Consider the following 24,606-nt stretch of genomic DNA (forward strand, 5'->3'; position numbering starts at 1 on the left):
GAAATTGTAGACCTCCAAGTCTGGTTCATCCTTGGGAGCAATTTCCAAACGCTTGAAGGTACCACGTTCATCTGTACAAACAATAGTACGCATGTATAAACACCATGGGACCACGCAGCCGTCATACCGCTCGGGAAGGAGACTCATTCTGTCTCCTAGAGATGAACGTACTTTGGTGCGAAAAGTGCAAATCAATCCCAGAACAACAGCAAAGGACGTTGTGAAGATGCTGGAGGAAACGGGTACAAAAGTATCTATATCCACAGTAAAACGAGTCCTATATCGACACAACCTGAAAGGCCACTCGACAAGGAAGAAGCCACTGCTCCAAAACCGCCATAAAAAAGCCAGACTACGGTTTGCAACTGCAGATGTGGACCGTACTTTTTGGAGAAATGTCTTCTGGTCTGAAACAAAAATGGAACTGTTTGGGCATTATGACCATCGTTATGTTTGGAGGAAAAAGGAGGCGGCTTGCAAGCCAAATATCACCATCCCAACCGTGAAGCACGGGGGTGGCAGCATCATGTTGTGGGGGTGCTTTGCTGCAGGAGGGACTGGTGCACTTCACAAAATAGTTGGCATCATGAGGAAGGAAAATAATGTGGATATATTGAAGCAACATCTCAAGACATCAGTCAGGAAGTTAAAGCCTGGTTGCAAATGGATCTTCCAAATGGGCAATGACCCCAAGCATACTTCCAAAGTTGTGGCAAAATTTCTTTAGGACAACAAAGCCCTGACCTCAATCCTATAGAAAATTTGTGGTCAGAACTGAAAAGGCGTGTGCGAGCAAGGAGGCCTACAAACCTGACTCAGTTACATCAGCTCTGTCAGGAGGAATGGGCCAAAATTCACCCAACTTATTGTGGGAAGCTTGTGGAAGGCTACCTGAAACGTTAAACAATTTAAAGGCAATGCTACCAAATACTAATTGAGTGTGTTAACTTCTGACCCACTGGGAATGTAATGAAAGAAATAAAAGCTGAAATAAATCATTCTCTCTACAATTATTCAGACATTTTACATTCTTAAAATGAAGTGGTGATCCTAACTGACCTAAGACAGGGAATTTTTACTAGGATTAAATGTCAGGAATTGTGAAACTGAGTTTTAATGTATTTCGCTAAGGTGTTAGTTAACTTCCGACTTCAACTGTAGGTGTTCCTTTTGTCCAGGTGAGAAAGGGCAGTGTGGCGTGCGATTGCGTCATCTGTGAATTTTTGGGGCGGTATGCGAATTGGAGTGGGTCTAGGCTGTCTGGGAGGATGCTGTTAATGTGAGCCATGACCAGCCTTTCAAAGCACCTCATGGCTACCGACGTGAGTGCCATGGGGCGGTAATCATTTAGGCAGGTTACCTTCACTTCCTTGGGCACAGGGACTATGGTGGTCTGCTTCAAACATGTAGGTATTACAGACTCGGTCAGGGAGAGGTTGAAAATGTCAGTGAAGACACTTGACAGTTGATCCGCTAATGCTTTGAGTATACGTCCTGGTAATCCGTCTGGCCCAGCGGCTTTGTAAATGTTGACATGTTCACATCGGCTACCGCAAGAGCGTTATCACACAGTCATCCAGAACAGCTGGTGCTCTCGTGCATGCTTCAGTGTTGCTTGCCTCGAAGCTAGCATAAAAGGCATTTGGCTCGTCTGGTAGGCTCGCGTCACTGGGCAGCTCGCGTCTGGGTTTCCCTTTGTAGTCCGTAATAGTTTAAGCCCTGATACATCCGACGGGCGTCAGAGCCGGTGTAGTTGGATTCAATCTTAATCCTGTATTGACGCTTTGCTTGTTTGATGGTTCATCTGAGGGCATAGCGAGATTTCTTATAAGTGTCCGGATTAGTCTCCCGCTCCTTGAAAGCGGCCGCTCTAGCCTAAAGCTCGATGCGGATGTTGCCTGTAATCCATGGCTTCTGGTTGGGATATGTACGTACAGTCACTGTGGGGACGATGTCATCGATGCACTTATTGATGAAGCTGATGACTGAGGTGGTGTATTCCTCAATGCCATTAAATGAATCCTGGAACATATTCCAGTCTGTGCTAGCAAAACGGTACGTATGCTACACTACAGGACTATCTGACCACTTCTGTATTGGGCGAGTCACTGGTACCCCCTGCTTTAGTTTTTGCTTGTAACTAGGAATCAGGATTAAATTATGGTCAGAGATGCCAAATGGAGGGTGAGGGAGAGCTTTGTATGTATCTGTGTGTGTGGAGTAAAAGTGGTCTAGGGTTTTTTCCCTCCCCTGGTTGCACATGTGACATGCTGGTAAATATTTGGTAAAACTGATTTAAGTTTGCCAGCATTAAATTCCTCGGCCACTAGGAGCGCCGCTTCTGGGTGAGCATTTTCTTCTTTGCTTACGGCCTTATAGAGTTGGTTGAGAGCGGTCTTAGTGCCAGCTTTGCTTTGTGCTGGTAAATAAATGGCTACGAATAATACAGAGGAGAACTCTCTTGGTAGATGGTGCGGTCGACAGCTTATCAAAAGGTACCTAGGTTCTACCTCAGGAGAGCAATACCTCGAGACTTCTTTAATATTAGACATTGCGCACCAGCTGTTTTTGACAACAACAAAAAATCTATATACAGCGTGTGCAAATGAGGTAAGATTAGGGAGGTAAGGCAATAAATAGGCTGTAGTGGTGAAGTAATTACAATTTAATTACAAAAAAACACTTGAGTGGTATATGTGCAGAAGATGAATGTGCAAGTAGAGATACTGGGGTGCAAAGGAGCAAAAAATAATAATATGGGGATGAGGTAGTTGGATGGGCTATTTTACAGATGGGCTATGTACATGTGCAATGATCTGTAAGCTGCTCTGACAGCTGATGCTTAAAGTTAGTGAGGGAGATATGAGGCTTCAGTGATTTTTGCAATTCGTTCCAGTCATTGGCAGCAGAGAACTGGAAGGAGGAATTGGCTTTGGGGTTGACCAGTGAAATATACCTGCTGGAGCGCGTGTACGGGTGGGTGCTGCTATGTTGACCAGTGAGCTGAGATAAGGCGGGGTTTTACCTAGCAAAGATTTATAGCTGACCTGGAGCCAGTGGGTTTGGTGATGAGTATGAAGCGAGGGCCAGCCAACGAGAGCATACAGGTCGCAGTGGTGGGTAGTACATGGGGCTTTGGTGACAAAACGGATGGCACTGTGATAGACAGCAAATTGGATGCAGAGTAGAGTGTTGGAGGCTATTTTGTAAATGACATCGCCGAAGTCAAGGCTCGGTAGGATAGTCAGTTTTAAGAGGGTATGTTTGCCAGCATGAGTGACGGATGCTTAATGTGAGTCTGGAAGGAGAGTTTACAGTTTAACCAGACACCTAGTTATTTGTAGTTGTCCACATATTCGAAGTCAGAACCGTCCAGTGTAGTGATGCTGGACGGGCGGGCAGGTGCGGGCAGCGATCGGTTGAAGAGCATGCATTTAGTTTTACTTGTATTTAAGAGCAGTTGGAGGCCACGGAAGGAGAGTTGTATGGCATTGAAACTCTTCTGGAGGTTAGTTAACACAGTGTCCAAAGAAGGGCCAGAAGTATACAGAATGGTGTCGTCTGCGTAGAGGTGGATCAGAGAATCACCAGCAGCGAGAGCGACATCATTGATGTATACAGAGAAGAGTCGGCACGAGAATTCAACCCTGTGGCACCCCCATAGAGACTGCCAGAGTTCCGGACAACAGGCCCTCCGATTTGACACACTGAACTCTGTCTGAAAAGTAGTTGGTGAACCAGGCGAGGCAGTCATTTGAGAAACAAAGGCTGTTGAGTCTGCCGATAAGAATGTGGTGATTGACAGAGTCATGCCTTGGCCAGGTCGATGAATACGGCTGCACAGTATTGTCTTTTATCGATGGCGGTTATGAATTCGTTTAGGACCTTGAGCGTGGCTGAGGTGCACCCATGATCAGCTCGGAAACCAGATTGCATAGCGGAGAAGGTACTGTGGGTTTCGAGATGGTCGGTGATCTGTTTGTTAACTTGGCTTTCGAAGACATTAGAAAGGCAGGGTAGGATAGATATACGTCTGTAACAGTTTGGGTCTAGAATGTCTCCCCCTTTGAAGAGGGGGATGACCGCGGCAGCTTTCCAATCTTTGGGGATTTCAGACGATACGAAAGAGAGGTTGAACAGGCTAGTAATAGGGGTTGCAACAATTGCAGCAGATAATTTTAGAAAGAGAGGGTCCAGATTTTGCCGCCCTTTCAGAACATCAGCTATCTGGATTTGGGTGAAGGAGAAATGGGGAGGCTTGGGCAAGTTGCTGTGCGGGGTGCTGAGCTGTTGACCGGGGTTGGGGTAGCCAGGTGGAAAGCATGGCCAGCCGTAGAAAAATGCTTATTGAAATTCTCAATTATCGTGGATTTATTGGTGGTGACAGTGTTTCCTAGCCTCAGTGCAGTGGGCAGCTGGGAGGAGGTGCTCTTATTCTCCATGGACTTTAGTGTCCCAGAACTTTTTGGAGTTTGTGCTACAGGATGCAAATTTCTGTTTGAAAAAGCTAGCCTTTGCTTTCCTAACTGCCTGTGTATATTGGTTCCTAACTTCCCTGAAAAGTTGCATATCGCGGGGGCTATTCAATGCTAATGCAGTACGCCACAGGATGTTTTTGTGCTGGTCAAGGGCAGTCAGGCCTGGAGTGAACTAAGGGCTATATTTGTTCCTGGTTCTATTTTCTTTGAATGGGGCATGCTTATTTAAGATGTTGAGTAAAGCACTTTTAAAGAATAACCAGGCATCCTCTACTGACGGGACGAGGTCAATATCCTTCCAGGATACCCGGGCCAGGTCGATTAGAAAGGCCTGCTCGCTGAAGTGTTTTCGGGAGCGTTTGACAGTGATGAGAGGTGATTGTTTGACTGCAGATCCATTACGGACGCAGGCAGTGATCTCTGAGATCCTGGTTGAAGACAGCAGAGGTGTATTTAGTGGGCAGGTTGATCAGGATGATATGAGGGTGCCCGTGTTTACGGATTTGGGGTTGTACCTGGTAGGTTCATTGACAATTTGTGTGAGATTGAGGGCATCTAGCTTAGATAGTAGGACGGCTGGTGTGTTAAGCATGTCCCAGTTTAGGTCACCTAACAGTACGAGCTCTGAAGATAGATGGGGGGGCAATCAATTCACATATGGTGTCCAGGGCACAGCTGGGGGCTGAAGGTGGTCTATAACAAGCGGCAACAGTGAGAGACTTATTTCTGGAAAGGTGGATTTTTTTTAAAGTAGAAGCTCTAATTGTTTGGGCACAGACCTGGATAGTATGACAGAACTCTGCAATAGATTGCAACTCCGCCCCCTTTGGCAGTTCTATCTTGTCGGAAAATGTTATAGTTAGGGATGGAAATTTCAGGATTTTTGGTGGCCTTCCTAAGCCAGGATTCAGACATGGCTAGGACATCCGGGTTTATGGTTACAGAAGTCAACAAATGAGAGTGCCTGGGGAATGGGAGTGGAGCTAGGCGCTGCAGGGCCTGGATTAACCTCTACATCACCAGAGGAGGATAAGGGTACGGCTAAAGGCTATAAGAACTGGTTGTCTAGTGCGTTTGTAACAGAGTAAAAGGAGCAGGTTTCTGGGCGCGGAAGAATAGATTCAAGGCATAATGTACAGACAAGGGTATGGTAGGATGTGAATACAGTGGAGGTAAGCCTAGGCATTGAGTGACGATGAGAGAGGTTTTGTCTCTAGAGACATCATTGAGACCAGGTGAGGTCATCGCATGTGTGGGAGGTGGAACAAAAGGGCTAGCTAAGGCATATTGAGCAGGGCTGGAGGCTCTACAGTGAAATAAGACAATCACTAACCAAAACAGCAATGGATCAGGCATATTGACATTAGGGAGAGGCATGTGTAGCCGAGTGATCATAGGGTCCATTGAGTAGCTAGGCGAGCTGGAGACACGGCGATTCAGACAGCTAGCGGGCCGGGGCTAGCAGATGGGCCTTGGGGGACGTCGCAACGGACGAGTCTGTTGTAGCCCCCTCGGACGGTTACGTCGGCAGACCAGTCGTGATGGATCGGCGGGGCTCCGTGTCGGTAGTAAAAGGGATCCAGGCCAATTGGCAAAATAGGTATTGTAGCCCAAGGAGTGGCTGATGGACCTCTTCAGCTAGCCGGGAGATGGGCCTAGCACGAGGCTAGCTCCAGGCTAACTGGTGCTTGCTTCGGGACAGAGACGTTAGCCAGGAGTAGCCACTCGGATAGCAGCTAGCAAGCTGCGACGAGCCAGATGAAAAGGTTCAGAGCTTGCGGTAGGAATCCAGAGATGTGGTATAGAAAAAGCAGTCTGATATGCTCTGGGTTGAATCGCGCTGTGCAGACTGGCAGGAGTTGACCGGGCTGAGGTTAGCTGATGACCGCTAGCAGTGGCTAACTGACTAGTAGCTAGTTAGCTGGCTAGCTTCTGTTGGGGGTTCCGGGTCTAAAGTATAGAAAATAGCAGATCCATACCACATTGGGTAAGGCGGGTTGCAGGAGAGTATGTTGAAATTGAGGTAAAAAATATATACACGGGACAAGAGAAGACAAAGATGTCTGACTGCTACGCCATCTTGGATTTTTTTCTGTTCTGCCGGTGCGTGGAAAATCCTGCCAGCTCTATATTGTTTGTTTCTTCGTTCAGCCACGGCTCGGTGAAACATAAGATGTTGCAGTTTTTAATGTCCCCTTGGTAGGATAATCTTAATATTAGGTCAGCAATTTTATTTTCTAATGATTGCACGTTAGCAAGAAGAAAATCTGCAGGCATGGTTCAAAACTGCATTAACCCATGGTTAAAAACAGCATTTGTCTGGTCAAATTATCTGTCCGTTCATGTCGAGTGTCATTAAGTTTCAAGACTGTCCTTTTGCTCAGTCTTTTTAAGACTCTTGAAGGGTTGTATAAAGGTTGGGTCCCAGTACTTCTCAAAGGATTCCTTTCTATGTTGTCTTCTCCCATTGTGTCAACTGATATGAAAAATATAATATATATAGGTGGAAAGCACAGGAGGTTGGTGGCACCTTAATTGGGGAGGACGGGCTTATGGTAATGGATGGAGCGGATAGGTGGGATGGTATCAAATACATGAAACATGCTTTCCATGTGTTTGATGTCATTCCATTTGCTCCGTTCGGGCCATTATGAGCCGTCCTCCCCTCAGCAGCCTCCACTGGTGGAAACAACACGTCAAGCCCATATAGTCCTGTAGGTAATCTACATTCAGTCAAGCCCATAATATTTGTATTATAGTCATGTAGGTCAGAGGTTCCCAAACTTTTTCAACCCGTTTTGTTGGTGGAGAGAATTTGGCAGGCTTTAAGCTTATTTCCTGTAATTCTACACGTTTTGTAATTGGGTGCAAAGAACATTTTAGCAATTTAAAAGCTAGTTTTCTTGCAATTCTATACATTTGCCATGTCTAATGTGTATTCATGTGATATTTGAGTGACAAAAACATTGCTATGGGCAAAAAAATAAATATATATACAGTGGGGCAAAAAAGTATTTAGTCAGCCACCAATTGTGCAAGTTCTCCCACTTAAAAAGATGAGAGAGGCCTGTAATTTTCATCATAGGTACACTTCAACTATGACTGACAAAATGAGAAAATAAAATCCAGAAAATCACATTGTAGGATTTTTTATGAATTTATTTGCAAATTATGGTGGAAAATAAGTATTTGGTCACCTACAAACAAGCAAGATGTCTGGCTCTCACAGACCTGTAACTTCTTCTTTAAGAGGCTCCTCTGTCCTCCACTCGTTACCTGTATTAATGGCACCTGTTTGAACTTGTTATCAGTATAAAAGACACCTGTCCACAACCTCAAACAGTCACACTCCAAACTCCACTATGGCCAAGACCAAAGAGCTGTCAAAGGACACCAGAAACAAAATTGTAGACCTGCACCAGGCTGGGAAGACTGAATCTGCAATAGGTAAGCAGCTTGGTTTGAAGAAATCAACTGTGGGGGCAATTATTAGGAAATGGAAGACATACAAGACTACTGATAATCTCCCTCGATCTGGGGCTCCACGCAAGATCTCACCCCGTGGGGTCAAAATGATCACAAGAACGGTGAGCAAAAATCCCAGAACCACACGGGGGGACCTAGTGAATGACCTGCAGAGAGCTGGGACAAAAGTAACAAAGCCTACCATCAGTAACACACTACGCCGCCAGGGACTCAAATCCTGCAGTGCCAGACGTGTCCCCCTGCTTAAGCCAGTACATGTCCAGGCCCGTCTGAAGTTTGCTAGAGAGCATTTGGATGATCCAGAAGAAGATTGGGAGAATGTCATATGGTCAGATGAAACCAAAATAGAACTTTTTGGTAAAAACTCAACTCGTTGTGTTTGGAGGACAAAGAATGCTGAGTTGCATCCAAAGAACACCATACCTACTGTGAAGCATGGGGGTGGAAACATCATGCTTTGGGGCTGTTTTTCTGCAAAGGAACCAGGACGACTGATCCGTGTAAAGGAAAGAATGAATGGGGCCATGTATCGTGAGATTTTGAGTGAAAACCTCCTTCCATCAGCAAGGGCATTTGAAGATGAAACGTGGCTGGGTCTTTCAGCATGACAATGATCCCAAACACACCGCCCGGGCAACGAAGGAGTGGTTTCGTAAGAAGCATTTCAAGGTCCTGGAGTGGCCTAGCCAGTCTCCAGATCTCAACCCCATAGAAAATCTTTGGAGGGAGTTGAAAGTCTGTGTTGCCCAGCAACAGCCCCAAAACATCACTGCTCTAGAGGAGATCTGCATGGAGGAATGGGCCAAAATACCAGCAACAGTGTGTGAAAACCTTGAAGACTTACAGAAAATGTTTGACCTCTGTCATTGCCAACAAAGGGTATATAACAAAGTATTGAGAAACTTTTGTTATTGACCAAATACTTATTTTCCACCATAATTTGCAAATAAATTCATTAAAAATCCTACAATGTGATTTTCTGGATTTTTTTTTTCTTCTAATTTTGTCTGTCATAGTTGAAGTATACCTATGATGAAAATTACAGGCCTCTCATCTTTTTAAGTGTGAGAACTTGCACAATTGGTGGCTGACTAACTACTTTTTTGCCCCACTGTATATAAAAATGGTAGCTGACATAGGCTAGTTGATCTGGACATTTCTGAGTTAAAAATAGCTCTCTAAGGTATGAAATGACTGACAAGAGGAACTGATGATGCACTACCCAATTTTGAAATTGCACCTTGTGCATTCTACTATTACAACTTTCAAGAGTAAGTTTAAAGCCGGACTGAGTTTCTTTTTTAACTTCTTATGGCTGCATCCCGCTAACGGGATCGATATGACGACAGCCAGTGAAAGTGCAGGGCGCCAAATTCAAACAGAAATCTCATCATTAAAATTCCTCAAACATACATGTGTCTTATATCATTTTAAAGGTAATCTTGTTGTTAATCCCACCAAAGTGTCTGTTTTTCAAATATGCTTTTCAGCTAAAGCACTACAAACGATTATGTTAGGTCACCACCAAACCACAATAAGCACAGCCATTTTCCAGCGAAATATAGCAGTCACAAAAAGAAGAAATAGAGATAAAATGAATCACTAACCTTTGATGATCTTCATCAGATGACACTCATAGGACTTCATGTTACACAATACATGCATGTTTTGTTTGATAACGTTCATATTTATATAAAAAAATCTGAGTTTACATTGGCGCGTTACATTCACTAGTTCCAAAAACATCAAGTGATTTTGCATAGCCACTTCGTTTCAACAGAAATACTCATCATAAATGTAGATGATAATACAAGTTATACACATGGAATTATAGATATACCTCTCCTTAATGCAACCGCTGTGTCAGATTTCAAAAAAACTTTACGGAAAAAGCAAATCATGCAATAATCTGAGACGGCGCTCAGAACAATAGCCAAATTAGCCGCCATGTTGGACTCAACAGAAACCAGAAAATACATGATAAATGTTTCCTTACCTTTGATGAACTTCATCAGAATGCAGTCCTAGGAATCCCAGTTCCACAATAAATGCTTGATTTGTTCGATAATGTCTGTTATTTATGTCCAATTAGCTACTTTGGTTCGCGCCTTCTGTAAACAATTCCAAAGTCAGAAAGCGCCTCCACTATAACTTGACGAAATGTCCAAAAGTTCCATAACAGTCAGTAGAAACATGTCAAACGATGTACTGAATCAATCTTTAGACTGTTGTTAACATACATCTTGAATAACGTTCCAACCGGAGAATTAGATTGCCTTCAGTTGAGCGATGGAACGAAGCTGCCCATAACGCGCGTGGTCAAAGCATGGTCAGCTCATGGCAGTGGTGACTAATTCCTGTCTCCTTCGGCCCCCCCTTCACATTAGAGTCATCAGACAAAGTTCTATTGACTGTTGACATCTAGTGGAAGCCGTAGGAAGTGAAAACTCATCAATATCTCGCTGTAATTTCAATGAGAGCTTGGTTGAAAATCTGCCACCTCAGAAAAAAATCCAAACAGGAAGTGGAACTTCTCAGGTTTTTGCCTGCCATATGAGTTCTGTTATACACAGACATAATTCAAACAGTTTTAGAAACTTCAGAGTATTTTCTACCCAATACTAATAATAATATGCAAATATTAGCAACTATGACTGAGGAGCATGCCGTTTACTCTGGGCACCTCTGTGCACCTTTCATCCAAGCTACTCAATACTGCCCCTGCAGCCATAAGAAGTTAAAAGGACTCCTGGGGGTGCGCCCCACAGTTTTGGATCCACTGATGTAGGTAATCTACATTCAGTCAAACCCATATAGTTGTGTAGGTAATCTACAGGGAACTGCCAAAATAATGGAAACACTTGAGTAAATGAGTGTTCCGGCGGCGCTTATGGTGTGGGGTGCGTTTCCCTGGCATGGTTCAGGTCTACTGAACCCCTTAGAGGGCAAGGTAAATGCCAGTAAATACACAGCCATTCTGAGGGATCACCTTCAACCTATGGTGAAGCATTTCTATCCTGATGGGAGTGGATGACAGTGCCCCAATCCACAGAGCGCGAGTGGTCACTGAATGGTTTGATGAGCATAAAAACTATGTAATCCATATTCCATGGCCGTCTCAGTCACCAGATCTCACCCCAATTGAACACTTATGGAGATTCTGGAGCAGTGCAAGAGACAGCGTTTTTGTAGTTATTTTTGTTTTATAGATGCGCCGTTTGCTTGATCGTCATGGTTGACATGGCTTTCTTCTGCTTGGGAACTTGATTGAAGAGTTGACGAACAAAGCTTTAGCCTTGAGAAAGAAAAGGAACAGGGGAGAACACTACGTAGTCAATATTATTATTATTCCTTATTAGATGTTGTCAGTGAGTACAAGTATCTGGGACTGATTGTCAAGCCCTTTTTGGATTTTGTCTGTTAAGGACATGCATAGCTAACCACACGAATCGTGTCCTTGGTGCAATCATTGCAAAGAGTAACGCAAACCTTTTAAATGTTACACTAAACTGTTTGATTCGTTGGTGCTACCTGGTATTATTTATGCTTCAGCAGTATGGGGGCACAAATTATACCTGGGTTAATGCAGTTTTTAACCATGCCTGCAGATTTTACCTCGGTGTGGGTAAATGCATGCCCTATTCAAGACAATATTGTATGAAACTCTATGAATCACCAGTGGCTATATTTTGTTTTTTAAATGGAAGCGGTTTTTGCAGCATGCCAAATTAATGTCAATGTAAATGTGTTTTCTTTTACGGACTTGTGGTGTTACAACTGCAAAGAAAAATGTTATACCATGTCTAAGCTTTTTTTCAACATTGGTATGACTCAGCTCACTGATACAGCACTTTTGGAGAGCAAAACTAAAGTGGTACCAACGGGATAAACAAACCTGAAAGTAACAAACTGCACACCCTACAGGCTTTTTTAAATGCACTTTTGGGACAGAACCCTATCCGTACTGTTTTATCCAAGCAGTATTGAAGGTGTTTTGTAAAATGTTGATGTGGACTGGCCAGTCTTGCTATTGAGACTGGTCGGTACACAAACACTCCCCTAGATAAAAGTGTATGTACGCGCATGCCTTGCTTTACTGTGGGTTATACAATGAAATTAGGGATATTTCTTTTTTGTCAGATGTCCAGCCCTGATGAAAATAATAAATTGTGGAAAATAATTTAAGTAACAATAATGTAAATGCTTGCGCCAAAGCCTGCCACAGAGACTTTTCTTTAGAAGTGCCGATTGTCCTTTTATCCACTCTACTTTTATTTATTTTTATGCGTACTTGTGTATAGATGTAATGCATTATAGATTACGCCTGTACTATGATTTGTTTTGTGTCAATTTGAGTGGTTTTAAGAAAAATAGTTGTAACATTTAAATACATGTTTCTAACTGACTAGTGAAGGACTATAAGATTCCTATGCTGTGCCAACGCAAAGGAACCCTCTAGAAGTCCTGGAATTATGAAGTGAATGGACTGATGTAGCGGATCGTTTAGGACGTGATGTTCTTACCAAGTTTTCCTTCCCATATGAATCAGTCTAGACTGAGTTCTACTTTCAGAGCCAGAATCCTAGTCCACGAATCAAGTCGCGCAGCGCTTTGTCATTTGGAGTTCCTACTTGAGACTAGAGATGATAAAAGTGCCTAATCTCACCCGTCTCATGCATTCAGAGTTCAAACACTGACAATAGCCGTGGGTTGTGCACTTATCAGATGCAGCCAAAGTAATCATTCAGGAGGGATGAATGCAATGCTGCGTCTTTAAAAAAAAAAGTCTTATTTTGTTGTGTGTGTGCACGTACACATCGACTCACGCACAGATTGATATGTATGACTTTTCTTCTGTGCACCTGGCAGAGACTTCTGTAGTCATGTGGAAGGAATGTAGGTTCATTCGTTCTAAATGTCCATCTTGTCGTATTAAATTGAATCTGTCAGACTGCAATTGGCATTCTGCTGGCGCACTGCTCTGAGTGATTGGCTCTGGATAGGCACATGACTGTAATGCAATTGATTCTTACTCGCCAAAGGGGCATTCATGCCATAACCCTAGCCACTGGCTATGTTCTCCTCCGACTACGTGTTGAATTCTCTGGTCTGTATATAGCTCTCCGGTTGGTAGGCTATTACGCCTCTGTTTTTGGCTGTCTGCCTCAGCCTGTATCATGACTTGTCATTGCTCCCAGTGATTAAGACCAATTAAGGACCCCTTCTGCCTACTGCGTGGTATTGGGAATCACTGGAAATGGCCCATGTCATCATAATGTGTTCACTCCTTGGACTCTGCAACCTCTCCAGTCTCAAAACATCCCTTTTTTTCCTCCTTTCACATGAAGACTAATGCATTTCAGTCAGTGCAGATCAAATCATTTTTGGTGCATTCACAATATCTTCTTACATTACTGTGATATAATGCCTCCTTTTGAAACGGGCTTTAGGAACAGTATCCTGCGCTATGGAGCCCATATACTTTGGTTGGAGGTCATTGTTGTGTTGTGCTTTCCCTTCTATAAATTCAGTTAGGACAGGCTTATGGCAGACCTCAATTCTCTCAGCATTTGCGCCACTCCAATTCTCCTTCCCACTCCTCTCCCTTAATTCAATTCTCTCTGTGTGTGTGTGTGTGTGTGTGTGTGTGTGTGTGTGTGTGTTTACAGCTCAGTGTAGTCTCTGTCACTGACCCTGTAATGGGTTTCTAATCACTGAGTTGTGGCTAGATTGCAGCTGCACATTTGTTTGTCTATTCTGCAAGAAATTAAGAATGGGAGAAGGGTAGACGAGGGAAGAGAAGACTACTAAACAGGCACACAAGGATGAGGAAAGCTTGTCAACGGATTGGTGTGTTTGGGGGCTGGTTCAAAGACCTGGATCTTATTCAAATAAAAATGGGTTAAAGTGGAGAGGCTTTCAGTGGAAGGATTTTGGTTTGTTAGGAGGGAGAGGTGCAGAATTTTCCAGCACATCCACACCAGCGCTACATACGCTGCCTGGCATCAGCAATTAAAGTGGAATAAGAAATCACACTGAATATATTAATCCCCCCTCACGTCTCCCTCTCTCCCCCCTCCTTCACTCCCTCTGCTTCCAGCTCATATCACATCTTTAGTTTTGTGCAATGCAGTCTCCTCTGCCTTTCCTCTGTCCCCCTTTCGGCTGCCTCTCCTCTGTCCTCCTCCTCTTGTATTTTCTGGGTATTTTCCACCCCTTTTCTTTCTTCCTGCCACCCCAAGAGAGTTTGGGACTGAAATCAGAGTTTCAGTCTAGTGTTCTCTGGGTATAGAAGTTAGATAAGAGATCAATCGAGAAAAGCATGGATTATCTGTTTCTGACGTGTGTGTGTATAATTATTACTATAAATTATGAAATCTGGGTGCCAGTTCTTTATTGGAAAACATTTGTCTTCAGAGGAGACCTGACTTAGCAATTATTTTTGCAATAACTTTACCAGAATAACAAGAACGTAATTATTTTATACCATCAACATTTTAAGGACACTAATCAAAATATGTACAAAACATAATGATGATGAAATAGAATGAAAGATAAGATTTAAAGACCTTGACATTATGAACATTAAATGTCATACTCAATCTGCTCAAAGTGGCTGTGTCCTTTGGTCCGAAGTTGTTGTGCTTGTGGCGTTCTCCTTTCCTCGGATTGTGTTCCTGGTTGCTTTGTCTTTTGACCCTTTCTTGAGTTGCAGAGGCTGTGCTCTGAAGTGACTTCTCCTTCTTGAATGTTAGCTCTAAGTCTTTACCTAAACTGCTTGTACTTAGGTTCTTCAGCCCCAATTAGAAATGTACTAAATTGCAGGTAGGAGCCTACTCTTTCCCTAAAAGGTACTTTCCCTAACTTATCAGTAACTAGTTCTTGCCATGAAAAGCCAAGGCCCCTTGGTATGTGTGCTAAGATGGAGGTTCTTTACCTCCTTTTGAGAAGTAGCTGAGCTGTTGGGCCCAGGGCAGAGACAGATCCAGGAGAATAATTATTGTGTTGGAGAGGGAGAGACTGCGCTTCGCTTACTAAACCCGTGCAAAATGTATGACTATATTAGAGATGCATATTTCCCACAGATAACACAAAGAATTTGAAAACAAATCAAACATTGATAAATTCCCGTATCTGTTAGGCAAAAGACTGCAGTGTGCTGTTAGGTTCTGAAAAAACATAGTAAAAACTCAAACGGATGACTAGGAAAAAGCTCAAACCAAGTTTATTCACCCACTGGGTTATACAGCTAGAAAGACAACATACAAGTCCCACAAGCACATTTTTCTTTTATACCGTTGAACTAGGCAGAGTCATCTCCTTGCGTGTTTAAGATACACTGTCCTCTGTTAGGCAGAAACACACTAGGTTCCTCTTACTGTCATGGCCCTGCCTAAGTCCAGGACCCGCATGGAATTTGTGTGTGTGAGAGGACTGTAAATCAGATTGGTCTTCGGGGTGCCCCCCTCCCGGCAGTGTCTTCTCACTTCAACAGTTGACCTTTATCTCCAGTTGAGTTCCACATCCCTCATGGTTGTGGTTCCACAGCAACTGGTCTGCCATATCAAGAACTGAAACTAGACTTGCCCTTTTGCCTCCCTCTTTAGGAAGATTTCATATTCAACAATAACATATTTGAACAGAATATGAACTTTCAGCATGTCCCCTTTTCTCAGTAACTTTCCAGGTCACTCAGTAACTTTCCACACACCTAGTTCCTCTTGACCCTTCTTTGACCCCTTATATATATATATATATATATATATATATATATATATATATATATATATATATATATATATATATATATACACACACACACACATACAGTTAAAGTCGGGAGTTTACATACACTTAGGTTGGGGTCATTAAAACTAGTTTTTCAACCACTCCACAAATTTCATGTTAACGAACTATAGTTTTGGCAAGTCGGTTAGGACATCTACTTTTCATGACACAAGTCATTTTTCCACCAATTGTTTACAGACAGATTATTTCACTGTATCACAATTCCAGTGGGTCAGAAGTTTACATATATTAAGTTGACGGTGCCTTTTTAAATAGCTTGGGAAATTCCAGAAAATTATGTCATGGCTTTAGAAGCTTCTGATAGGCTAATTGACATACTTTGAGTCAATTGGAGGTGCACCTGTGGATGTATTTCAAGGCCTACCTTCAAACTTGTTGCCTCTTTGCTTGACAACACGGGAAAATCTAAATAAGTCAGCCAAGACCTCAGAAAATAAATTGTAGACCTCGACAAGTCTGGTTCATCCTTGGGAGCAATTTCCAAATGCCTGAAGGTACCACGTTTATCTGTACAAACAATAGTACGCAAGTATAAACACCATGGGACCACACAGCCGTCATACCGGTCAGGAAGGAGATGCGTTCTGTTTCCTAGAGATGAACGTACTTTGGTGAGGAAAGTGTAAATCGATCCCAGAACAACAGCCAATGACCTTGTGAAGATGCTGGAGGAAACAGGTACAAAAGTATCTATATCCACAGTAAAACGAGTCCTATATTGACATAACCTGAAAGGCCGCTTGGCAAGGAAGAAGCCACTGCTCCAAAACCACCATTAAAAATGCCTGACTGCTGTTTTCAACTGCAAATGGGGACAAAGATCGTACTTTATGGAGAAATGTCTTCTGGTCTGATGAAACAAAAATAGAACTGTTTGGCCATAATGACCATCATAATGTTTGGAGGAAAAAGGAGGAGGCTTGCAAGCCGAAGAACATCATCCCAACCGCGAAGCAAGGGGGTCGCAGCATCATGTTGTGGGGGTGCTTTCCTGCAGGAGGGACTGGTGCACTTCACAAAATAGATGACATCATGAGGAAGGAAAATAATGTTGATATATTGAAGCAACATCTCAAGACATCAGTCAGGAAATTAAAGCTTGGTCGCAAATGGGTCTTCCAAATGGACAATGACCCCAAGCATACTTCCAAAGTTGTGGCAAAATGGCTTAAGGACAACAAAGTCAAGGTATTGGAGTGGCCATCACAAAGCCCTGACCTCAATCCTATAGAACATTTGTGGGCAGAATTGAAAAAGCGTGGAGGCCTACAAACCTGACTCAGTTACAGCAGCTCTGTCAGGAGAAATGGGACAACATTCACCCAACTTATTGTGGGAAGCTTGTGGAAGGCTAAAACGTTTGACCCAAGTTAAACAATTTAAAGGCAATGCTAATACTAATTGAGTGTATGTACACTTCTGACCCACTGGGAATGTGATGAAAGAAATAAAAGCTGAAATAAATAATTCTCTCTACTATTATTCTGACATTTCACATTCTTAAAATAAAGTGGTAATCCTAACTGACCTAAAACAGGGACTTTTTACTAGGATTAAATGTCAGGAATTGTGAAACTGAGTTTAAATGTATTTGGCTAAGGTATATGTAAACTTCTGACTTCAACTGTATTTATATATCTATCTACATACACATACTTTAAACATGTAAAGTAATCAGTAAGTTCTAGTCTGGTAACATGAATGTGTATATTTCAAGCTAGAATCCAACAGTGCAATCACAGCAGCAAGATGTGTGGCCCGTTGCCATGAGAAAAGGGCAACCAGTGGAGTACAAACACTGTAAATTCAACTTATTTTTCTTTCTTCTCCTACTAGTCATACTACAACTATTTGCATATTGCTAAAACCCTGTATATAGCTGATAATATAACACATGTCTTTTTTTTTTTTTTTTTTTTAACCCTTTTGAGCGTCAAATTCTATGTTTCTTGTTTTTTTGGTTTCTCACTTTTGTTTAGTTTATTTCACTTGCTTTGGCAATGTAAACATATTCCCCATGGCAATAAAGCCTCTTTGTATTTAATTGGGAGGGGAGCACTTTTCTATTCCTGTGAGATCACATGGTATCGCACCTAGGTGTTGAAGGGCCCTTTTTACGACTAATTGTCTTGGAGGTAGAGAAAGTGGGCAGAACAGTTGGGTTAATCCAATATGACAATACGACCCGTTGCTTCAGTTGGAAGGGATTACTGCCTCTGTGTAATTATGTCTTACTGAGACCTTGGTAACACTGTCTTAGTCCGTGTAAATACCAAATGACAAAACAAGTCAAGAAGAAAAATAAGAGGCAGAAGCTGCTTCCCCCCCCAGTGATTTTCACCAGATGAGCCTGTGCCTCTTGATATCTTTGTTTTCTGTTTATCAAGTTTGAAATGCAGCCACTTACTTTAAATTTCATGTAGTAGTAAGTATCTTCTTAAAATTAGATTTTTGACTGGGCACACATTTTTAAAGCGCAGTATAGAGAATGTGAACACGGCTACAAGAATGTCAGCTATTATATCAAATATGTAACGTTCCACCCACGAAATGATAGAATTTCACAATTACATGCAATTTTCTTACAATGAACACTTTCGTTTGAGCCTACTTGTAGAAAATCTCTTTAAACATATTTTTCTAAGCGCAATCCTGTTTTGGATCGAACGTTAACAATCGAAAGAGGTCAAGGAGTAGGTAGTTTTGTTAGTGGCCTCAGTAGGCTGAGAGTGAATGAGGAACGGATGTCGTCAACCTTTTTTCCGAAGTGGTTGACAAGTCGTCTGCTGAGCGGGAGAAGGTGGAGAAATAATGGTATACATTAAGTGATGGAAGTATAAAATGATTGCCGGTTTTCAAGCTACACAGTTGCTTATTCTCAGCCGGCCCAGTTGTTTCTGAAATAGTTTCTGTCAGTTTAGAAGATATTCCGTCTCTCAGACATAAGCAGCGTCCAACCTGCTCCAGGGCCTGAGATTCTGTTTGTCATGTTTTATAGCAAAACATTTTTCCTTTGTGTTTGACTGTTCATGAAGTATTTGTCACCACCAGCCAAAATGTTTCAATCCATTGATGCAACAAAAAACTCCTGCCCAGACACTTTGTTCCTTAAATTGAAGTTTAACATTTAATGCAAGTACAACTCTGTCCCTTCCTTTTTATTGGTAAGAAAAAGTGTTCCCTCAGCCTCGAGGCACTGACATGCACACACATATTTTAGTCATTCAATGAGTGGTAGACAAAAGTGATATCATTGACTTGGATTTGTTGAGATTTGCCTATGAGCAATTACAAAAACATTCCCTCTTATCGTGTGGAGCTCTGAGTTTTAATTACCATTTAAATAGATTTTCTACCAACCTTTTTCATAATTAGAATTGCTAAATGGACAGACGTTTCTGTGGAAGTTAACAGCAATAGGGTTTTTAGTTTTGGCTCTCATAGTATCGTGACGCATCAGATTTATATTCCTCTCCATCCATGACTGAACAGAAACCAGTTCCAGCTCCCTCTGGATTGTTGGCTGTGGTCACAGTGGAGCAAGTGTCAGTTATCTTTCCTTACCCTGAATACCTTTTCTGCGCTCTCTTCCCCTCTGAACTGAAGTCCCCCCCCCCCCCCTTTTCCCTACATCTCTCAGGTTTATTTTTCAAGTGCACTGAAGGCGTGTCATGAACCTAACATCACGTTTTAAAATGGGAATAGATATTGCTGTGTGAACTCTCATCTTCACATCAGTTGTGAATGTCACCACACTGCTTGTGTATCATGTAGGGGATTTTCACACAAGGTATCTGAAGTTGTCATGGGTATCGAGAGAAAAACAAGATTCTGAACTGGTAACTCCTGTAGACATACCAGAGTGGGAACTTTATGCACAACCGAGTGCATTTTCTTCTGTTTTCCTTGTCAATTCAGACATCAAAATTCTCTTTCTACTCTCCTCTTCCTGTCAGTGTGGACCTGGTTCATGCTCAGCTGCACGTGTGTGAGGGTCGTAGCCTGCCAGAGCTGGGCCTGAAGCAGGATAAGATCCGGATAAATGGCTTCGCCATCCAATGCCGTGTGACCACAGAGGACCCTGCCCGTGGCTTCCAGCCTGACACTGGACGGCTTGAGGTAAGCAACAGCCCCCCCCCCCCCCTGCAGACTGCCACTCAGTTATAATGAGGCGCATTCTCTCCCTCCATGTAGGGCCAGAAGGTTTCCTGACCCATGAGCCCTGACAGAACTATTTCCCAGGAAATAACCCTCCTAGCTCTACTTATGCATGTCCATTTAGGGTTCTGTGTGTTCTGTAGTTGAGTGTTTATTTAGTTAATGCTGTAGACTTGGCATACCGACCCTGTTCCCACAGGAGCCCTCTGGTCTGAATGATTGTTGGGGATGAGTTGCGTTTTGAAATAAATAATGGAACAAATATTGATATCCCCCGGTTGTTTGACATGTAGGCCTTGAATCAGCCCAAAATCCCCGTCTGTTCCAGCTGTAGATTGTCTGGTCGTCTACCTGGTCTCTCTGATTCACACTAAGGAGCTGGGTTTTTCCCTAATGCTTTAAGAGTTCAACCTCAGATCTGCTCGGACTGCCCTCAGGGATCTATCTGAGCACATACAGTGGGGAGAAGAAGTATTTGATACACTGCCGATTTTGCAGGTTTTCCTACTCACAAAGCATGTAGAGGTCTGTAATTTTTTTATCATAGGTACACTTCAACTGTGAGAGACGGAATCTAAAACAAAAATCCATTTGGGATTTGGAACTGTCTCTGTCTCTGTGTCTGTCTCTTTCCTTACCTCAAATTGAAAGGCAATGTAATGCGGCCGTAGTTATTGTCCATGAGAGATGCAGCAGGTGATGGGTAGAGCATCAATATTGACAACTTGATGCATTATGGATGGGCATGGATTTGAGTAAATAGGTGTAGAGTGGAGCCAGATGGGTGAAATGCAGAACGAATGTTTCGGTGTTGTCCAGGGACAGGATAGTAGATGAGGTACACACTACAGACGGGTTCTCTTTCCTTCCCGCTCTTCCTCTCTCCTCCGGGTTTGTCTGAATGAGGGCTTGCTTTGAGCCCTCTCCAGGCTCTGCAACTAAGTGTCAACTTATTTTTTTCTTCTCTGCTTTCCCAGACATTACGAGAGAAGGAGAATGTTTGTGCAAACAAAATAATGAACCCCCCCACTTGTAAGCAACGTGTGAATGCGACATCTAGTAAAGACTGGGGAAGAGGGAGGGGCGTTGGTTTAGCTCCAGACTTTCTCCTCCCGTGTTTCTTCAGAAGCTAATTTGAAGACACAATGATGAATGAGGATGCAACTCCTAATGGATGGAATTCAGATATGCAGGGCGAGTAGGAGCACCGTAATTTAGTAGGTAGGGAAAAGAAGCGTTAATACTTGTCATCGGTTCAATAGGTAATCACTGGCATTGGATCAGTTTACTTTGTTAGATCGTCAACGGTTCCTTTGAATTATTTTGACATCAGTCGATATGTTTTTGTATTCTGTTCACTAACTGGGCAGGTGGTAAATGAAAAAACTGCACATGAAAACAACAGAATTACCTCTGCCTAATTTAAGCAGTCTGTCAAGGAAATGTTCAATATCAGTGTGCCAAGAAATTGACCAGTGTCGTTATTGTGATCACTGCGTTGTCGTTGCCATCATCATTATGGTCCTGAACAACAACCTTAGCATGATGAAGGTTGAGCTGAGACATTCCAGACTGTTTGGAATGGGAGCTTCCCATTCTACTGGAGAGGTGCTGGGTGGCACCAATAATCTCCCTTTAAATATCCGATTAGCCATTATTTAAACTCCATGCATATTCGACTCTTCGTGCAGATATTCCCAAGGGCATGGCCAATATCCTGGAGACATTTTAATTCAGTTGGGCTTGCATCTGAGAATACTAAACAAAAGTCAAGGTTGTACACGTTGAGTAAGAGTTTTGCTGAATTGGTCCATGAAGACTTCCATGTTTTGTTATTTGTTGGCTTTCACAGCTCTAACGGCAAATCTTTGAACCAGTGGTGCCATTTTGTTTTTCTGTGGTTTTCAGATGGCCCAGGGAATACAGGCAAAGACGACGATTACATTAGTATTCTGTATTAAGCTCTGTGTTGCCCCCATGTTAACAAAACCATCATTTGTGAAAGTGCCCGGATATTCCCAAGGCGAGACGACGTAAAATGGAACATATACTTGTGAATTCCGAGCAGGGAACAGGAGAACTTGCAGGCATTCTATAAACATGCAAAGTATGTTTGTGCTGGCTAGCTTTCTAGGCTCTCTGGTGGTGTGATCTGTCTTATTGGCTAGTCTGGTTACTGTTCTCTTAGGTTTTTGTGCCAGAAACTGGCATGGTCTGCAGACTAGCTTCCACATGACGTGACCCACCGTGGAATAAAGAATATTACTACTTTCATGTATTGTGGACTGACTAGACTAGGATGATTCATATGCTTCATGTATTCATTTAGATGCATGTTTTACGTATGCAGTTCATTTAGGACTGCGTCCCATTCCAGCCACACCCCCACTCTCAGCACAGTGAGACGTCCCCAGCTCCCTCCACTGCTAAATATGTATTAGTACCTGTCCTGTTCTCTTTATCCACTATACTGAGCAGGGCAGTTTCCAGGGAACCATTCTATATCGGTGTTCTGATGACTTATAACTTATACTGGCAGGCAAATTTTATTCATATTTTTAAATTCAGAAATGACCTCAATGACCCCTAGACAATCCATTGTCCACAGACAGGTTTTTAACTTTTCAAATGACTACCTCATCGAATTCTTGGAATAGCAGAATTGTTATTTTAAAGGTTCACATTGAGTATATTTTCTGTGCTCAAGTAGCTAGTCACCCCCCCAAAAAATGGTCAAACCAGGAAGATGAGCCGTTTGAAACACTTGAATCTTGCTCAGCGTTTCTCTTCCATGTGGTTAGTTGGGCAATCTCACTTGTAACCAAAGTATAGCCATGCTGTCTTTAATGACATAGCGACCTGGCATTAGATAGAGAAGGCAGCTCAAGACTGCAGATGTCTGGACTGCAAATCTCAGCCACGTTCAATATTCCCAGAGGAGTTTCACATATCCCGTTGTACAGTCCGTCTCTCTATTGTTCTACTGCCTCTATTCCCCACTCAAAAATGTGGGAACAGCTGACCTCAAACTACTGCATTGGGGTGAGATTTGAAATGGATGTATTTGAACATTTATGGATTTGAAAAAGGCATGTCCTCAAGTTTGTTTGGCTGTTTCTACTGCAATATTGATACTGTCACTGAGCGAGGAGATGGATGTTTCTTGTCCCTGCTTTCTCAGTTGCCATTAGTGGCCTTCCAACCCAGTGCGTGCAGGGACTATTGTGGTGTAGGTTGGAAGGTAGGGGGAGGAGGAATTGAATCAGTCCACGACTACATTTATACAGTGTTAATGAAAGCTGAAGGGGGGGATTGAATCATTTGTATTTATAGCACAGGAGGTTGAGGGCACCTTTAATTGGGGAGGACGAGCTCTTGGTAATGGTTGGAGCGGAAATATATGGAATGGTGTCAAATACATCAAACACATGGTTTCCATGTGTTTGATTCCGTTCCAGACATTTATTATGAGCCGTCTTCCCGTCAGCAGCCTCCTGTGATTATAATTATTTTTTTATAGCTCATTTTAAAGAGCCGTTTACTGTCTTCTATACTGATTTGAGTTCACGTCTTCTTCATCCATTGACTAGCGGTTCATGGCCAATGAAATGTAAGGGTTTGAAATAATGCCGTACACCCACCTACTAAATTCCTGAATCCGCTGAATTCATGCCTCTAAACGCTTGCCTCTTTTCAGTCTCTCCTGCTGGGGCTGACGCTTACCAAGATCTCCCATGTTTGCATTTACCTTCCATTCTTTCACACTCTAGCATTGTTATTTATTATTCTACTTGATGTCGGGCTACTATTCTGTGTTGTCCTTTATCACTACTAAGTATTTCGTTTTTTGCATTGTGATGCGTTAACACGAACAAACCAGACTAGCTTGATTTAAAAGCGTGTTTAACAGAACTGTCCAATGTAATACCCTGGTTAATATTTCCTTTGAATTTAGAACCCGTTGTAAAGTACCTTTTTCTGTTTCTTATGAGGTACGGTAGTACATATTAAACCTGTATAGGCTACCCTATTCAGACAGGCCCTCGTACCAATGTTGTTCATCGATGGAGAGCCCCATCTGTTGCAGACCTTGTAAAATAACCTCTCAGAAACTAAATCTGTCCCTGCTGCCCTAAATGAAATTGAAAATGTCCCATTTGCTGATACTTTGAAATGAATATCATTGCGCAGCCCCCCTCACCCCTTGTCCTGCGCCTAATAGAAACCAATTCACTGTAATTATGATGGACATTCTATTCCTCATGAAAAATGTGCCTCTGCACCACTGTATTTTATAGGTAATAAAAGTCTCCTCTTCATCCTCTGTTTACACACGTCCCCCCATTTTCGGGTGGTTTCCATTATTCATTCCTCCCCCTATCCTTGTCTACTCCTGTTTGCGTTTTCTAATTTTCAATTTTGTTTTGGTCTCCTGAAATAATTTGGTTCTCTTCCCTTATCTCCGTCCACTCTCACTTCATTTCCCTCTTTTCTTTTTTCACCTCCACCTCCTTCGCTCTCTCCCTCTTTCACCATCTTCCTCCTCTCTGATGCATTTTTAGTTTTAAACGAGTTATTTTATTTTATTTTTAGGTTTCCCTCACTGCACACTCTCCCTCTGCTTGACATTTTCTTTTCTCATGCAATTCAATTCCATCCCACTCCGCCTTTCTCT

General features: G+C 42.7%; 1 protein-coding gene across 1 annotated transcript in view; it reads left to right on the plus strand.

The window, feature by feature from the left end:
* The window catches only part of LOC120057232 (pyruvate carboxylase, mitochondrial-like), a 95,841-nt gene that overhangs the window by 22,504 nt on the left and 48,731 nt on the right, over positions 1-24,606 (plus strand). Inside the window, exon 9 of the mRNA XM_039005767.1 lies at positions 19,730-19,892. Coding sequence (XP_038861695.1) covers positions 19,730-19,892 — 163 coding nt within the window. The remainder of the gene's footprint in view (positions 1-19,729; positions 19,893-24,606) is intronic.

Source organism: Salvelinus namaycush, chromosome 12 (genome assembly GCF_016432855.1).
Source record: "Salvelinus namaycush isolate Seneca chromosome 12, SaNama_1.0, whole genome shotgun sequence".
NCBI classification, from domain to species: Eukaryota; Metazoa; Chordata; class Actinopteri; order Salmoniformes; family Salmonidae; genus Salvelinus; species Salvelinus namaycush.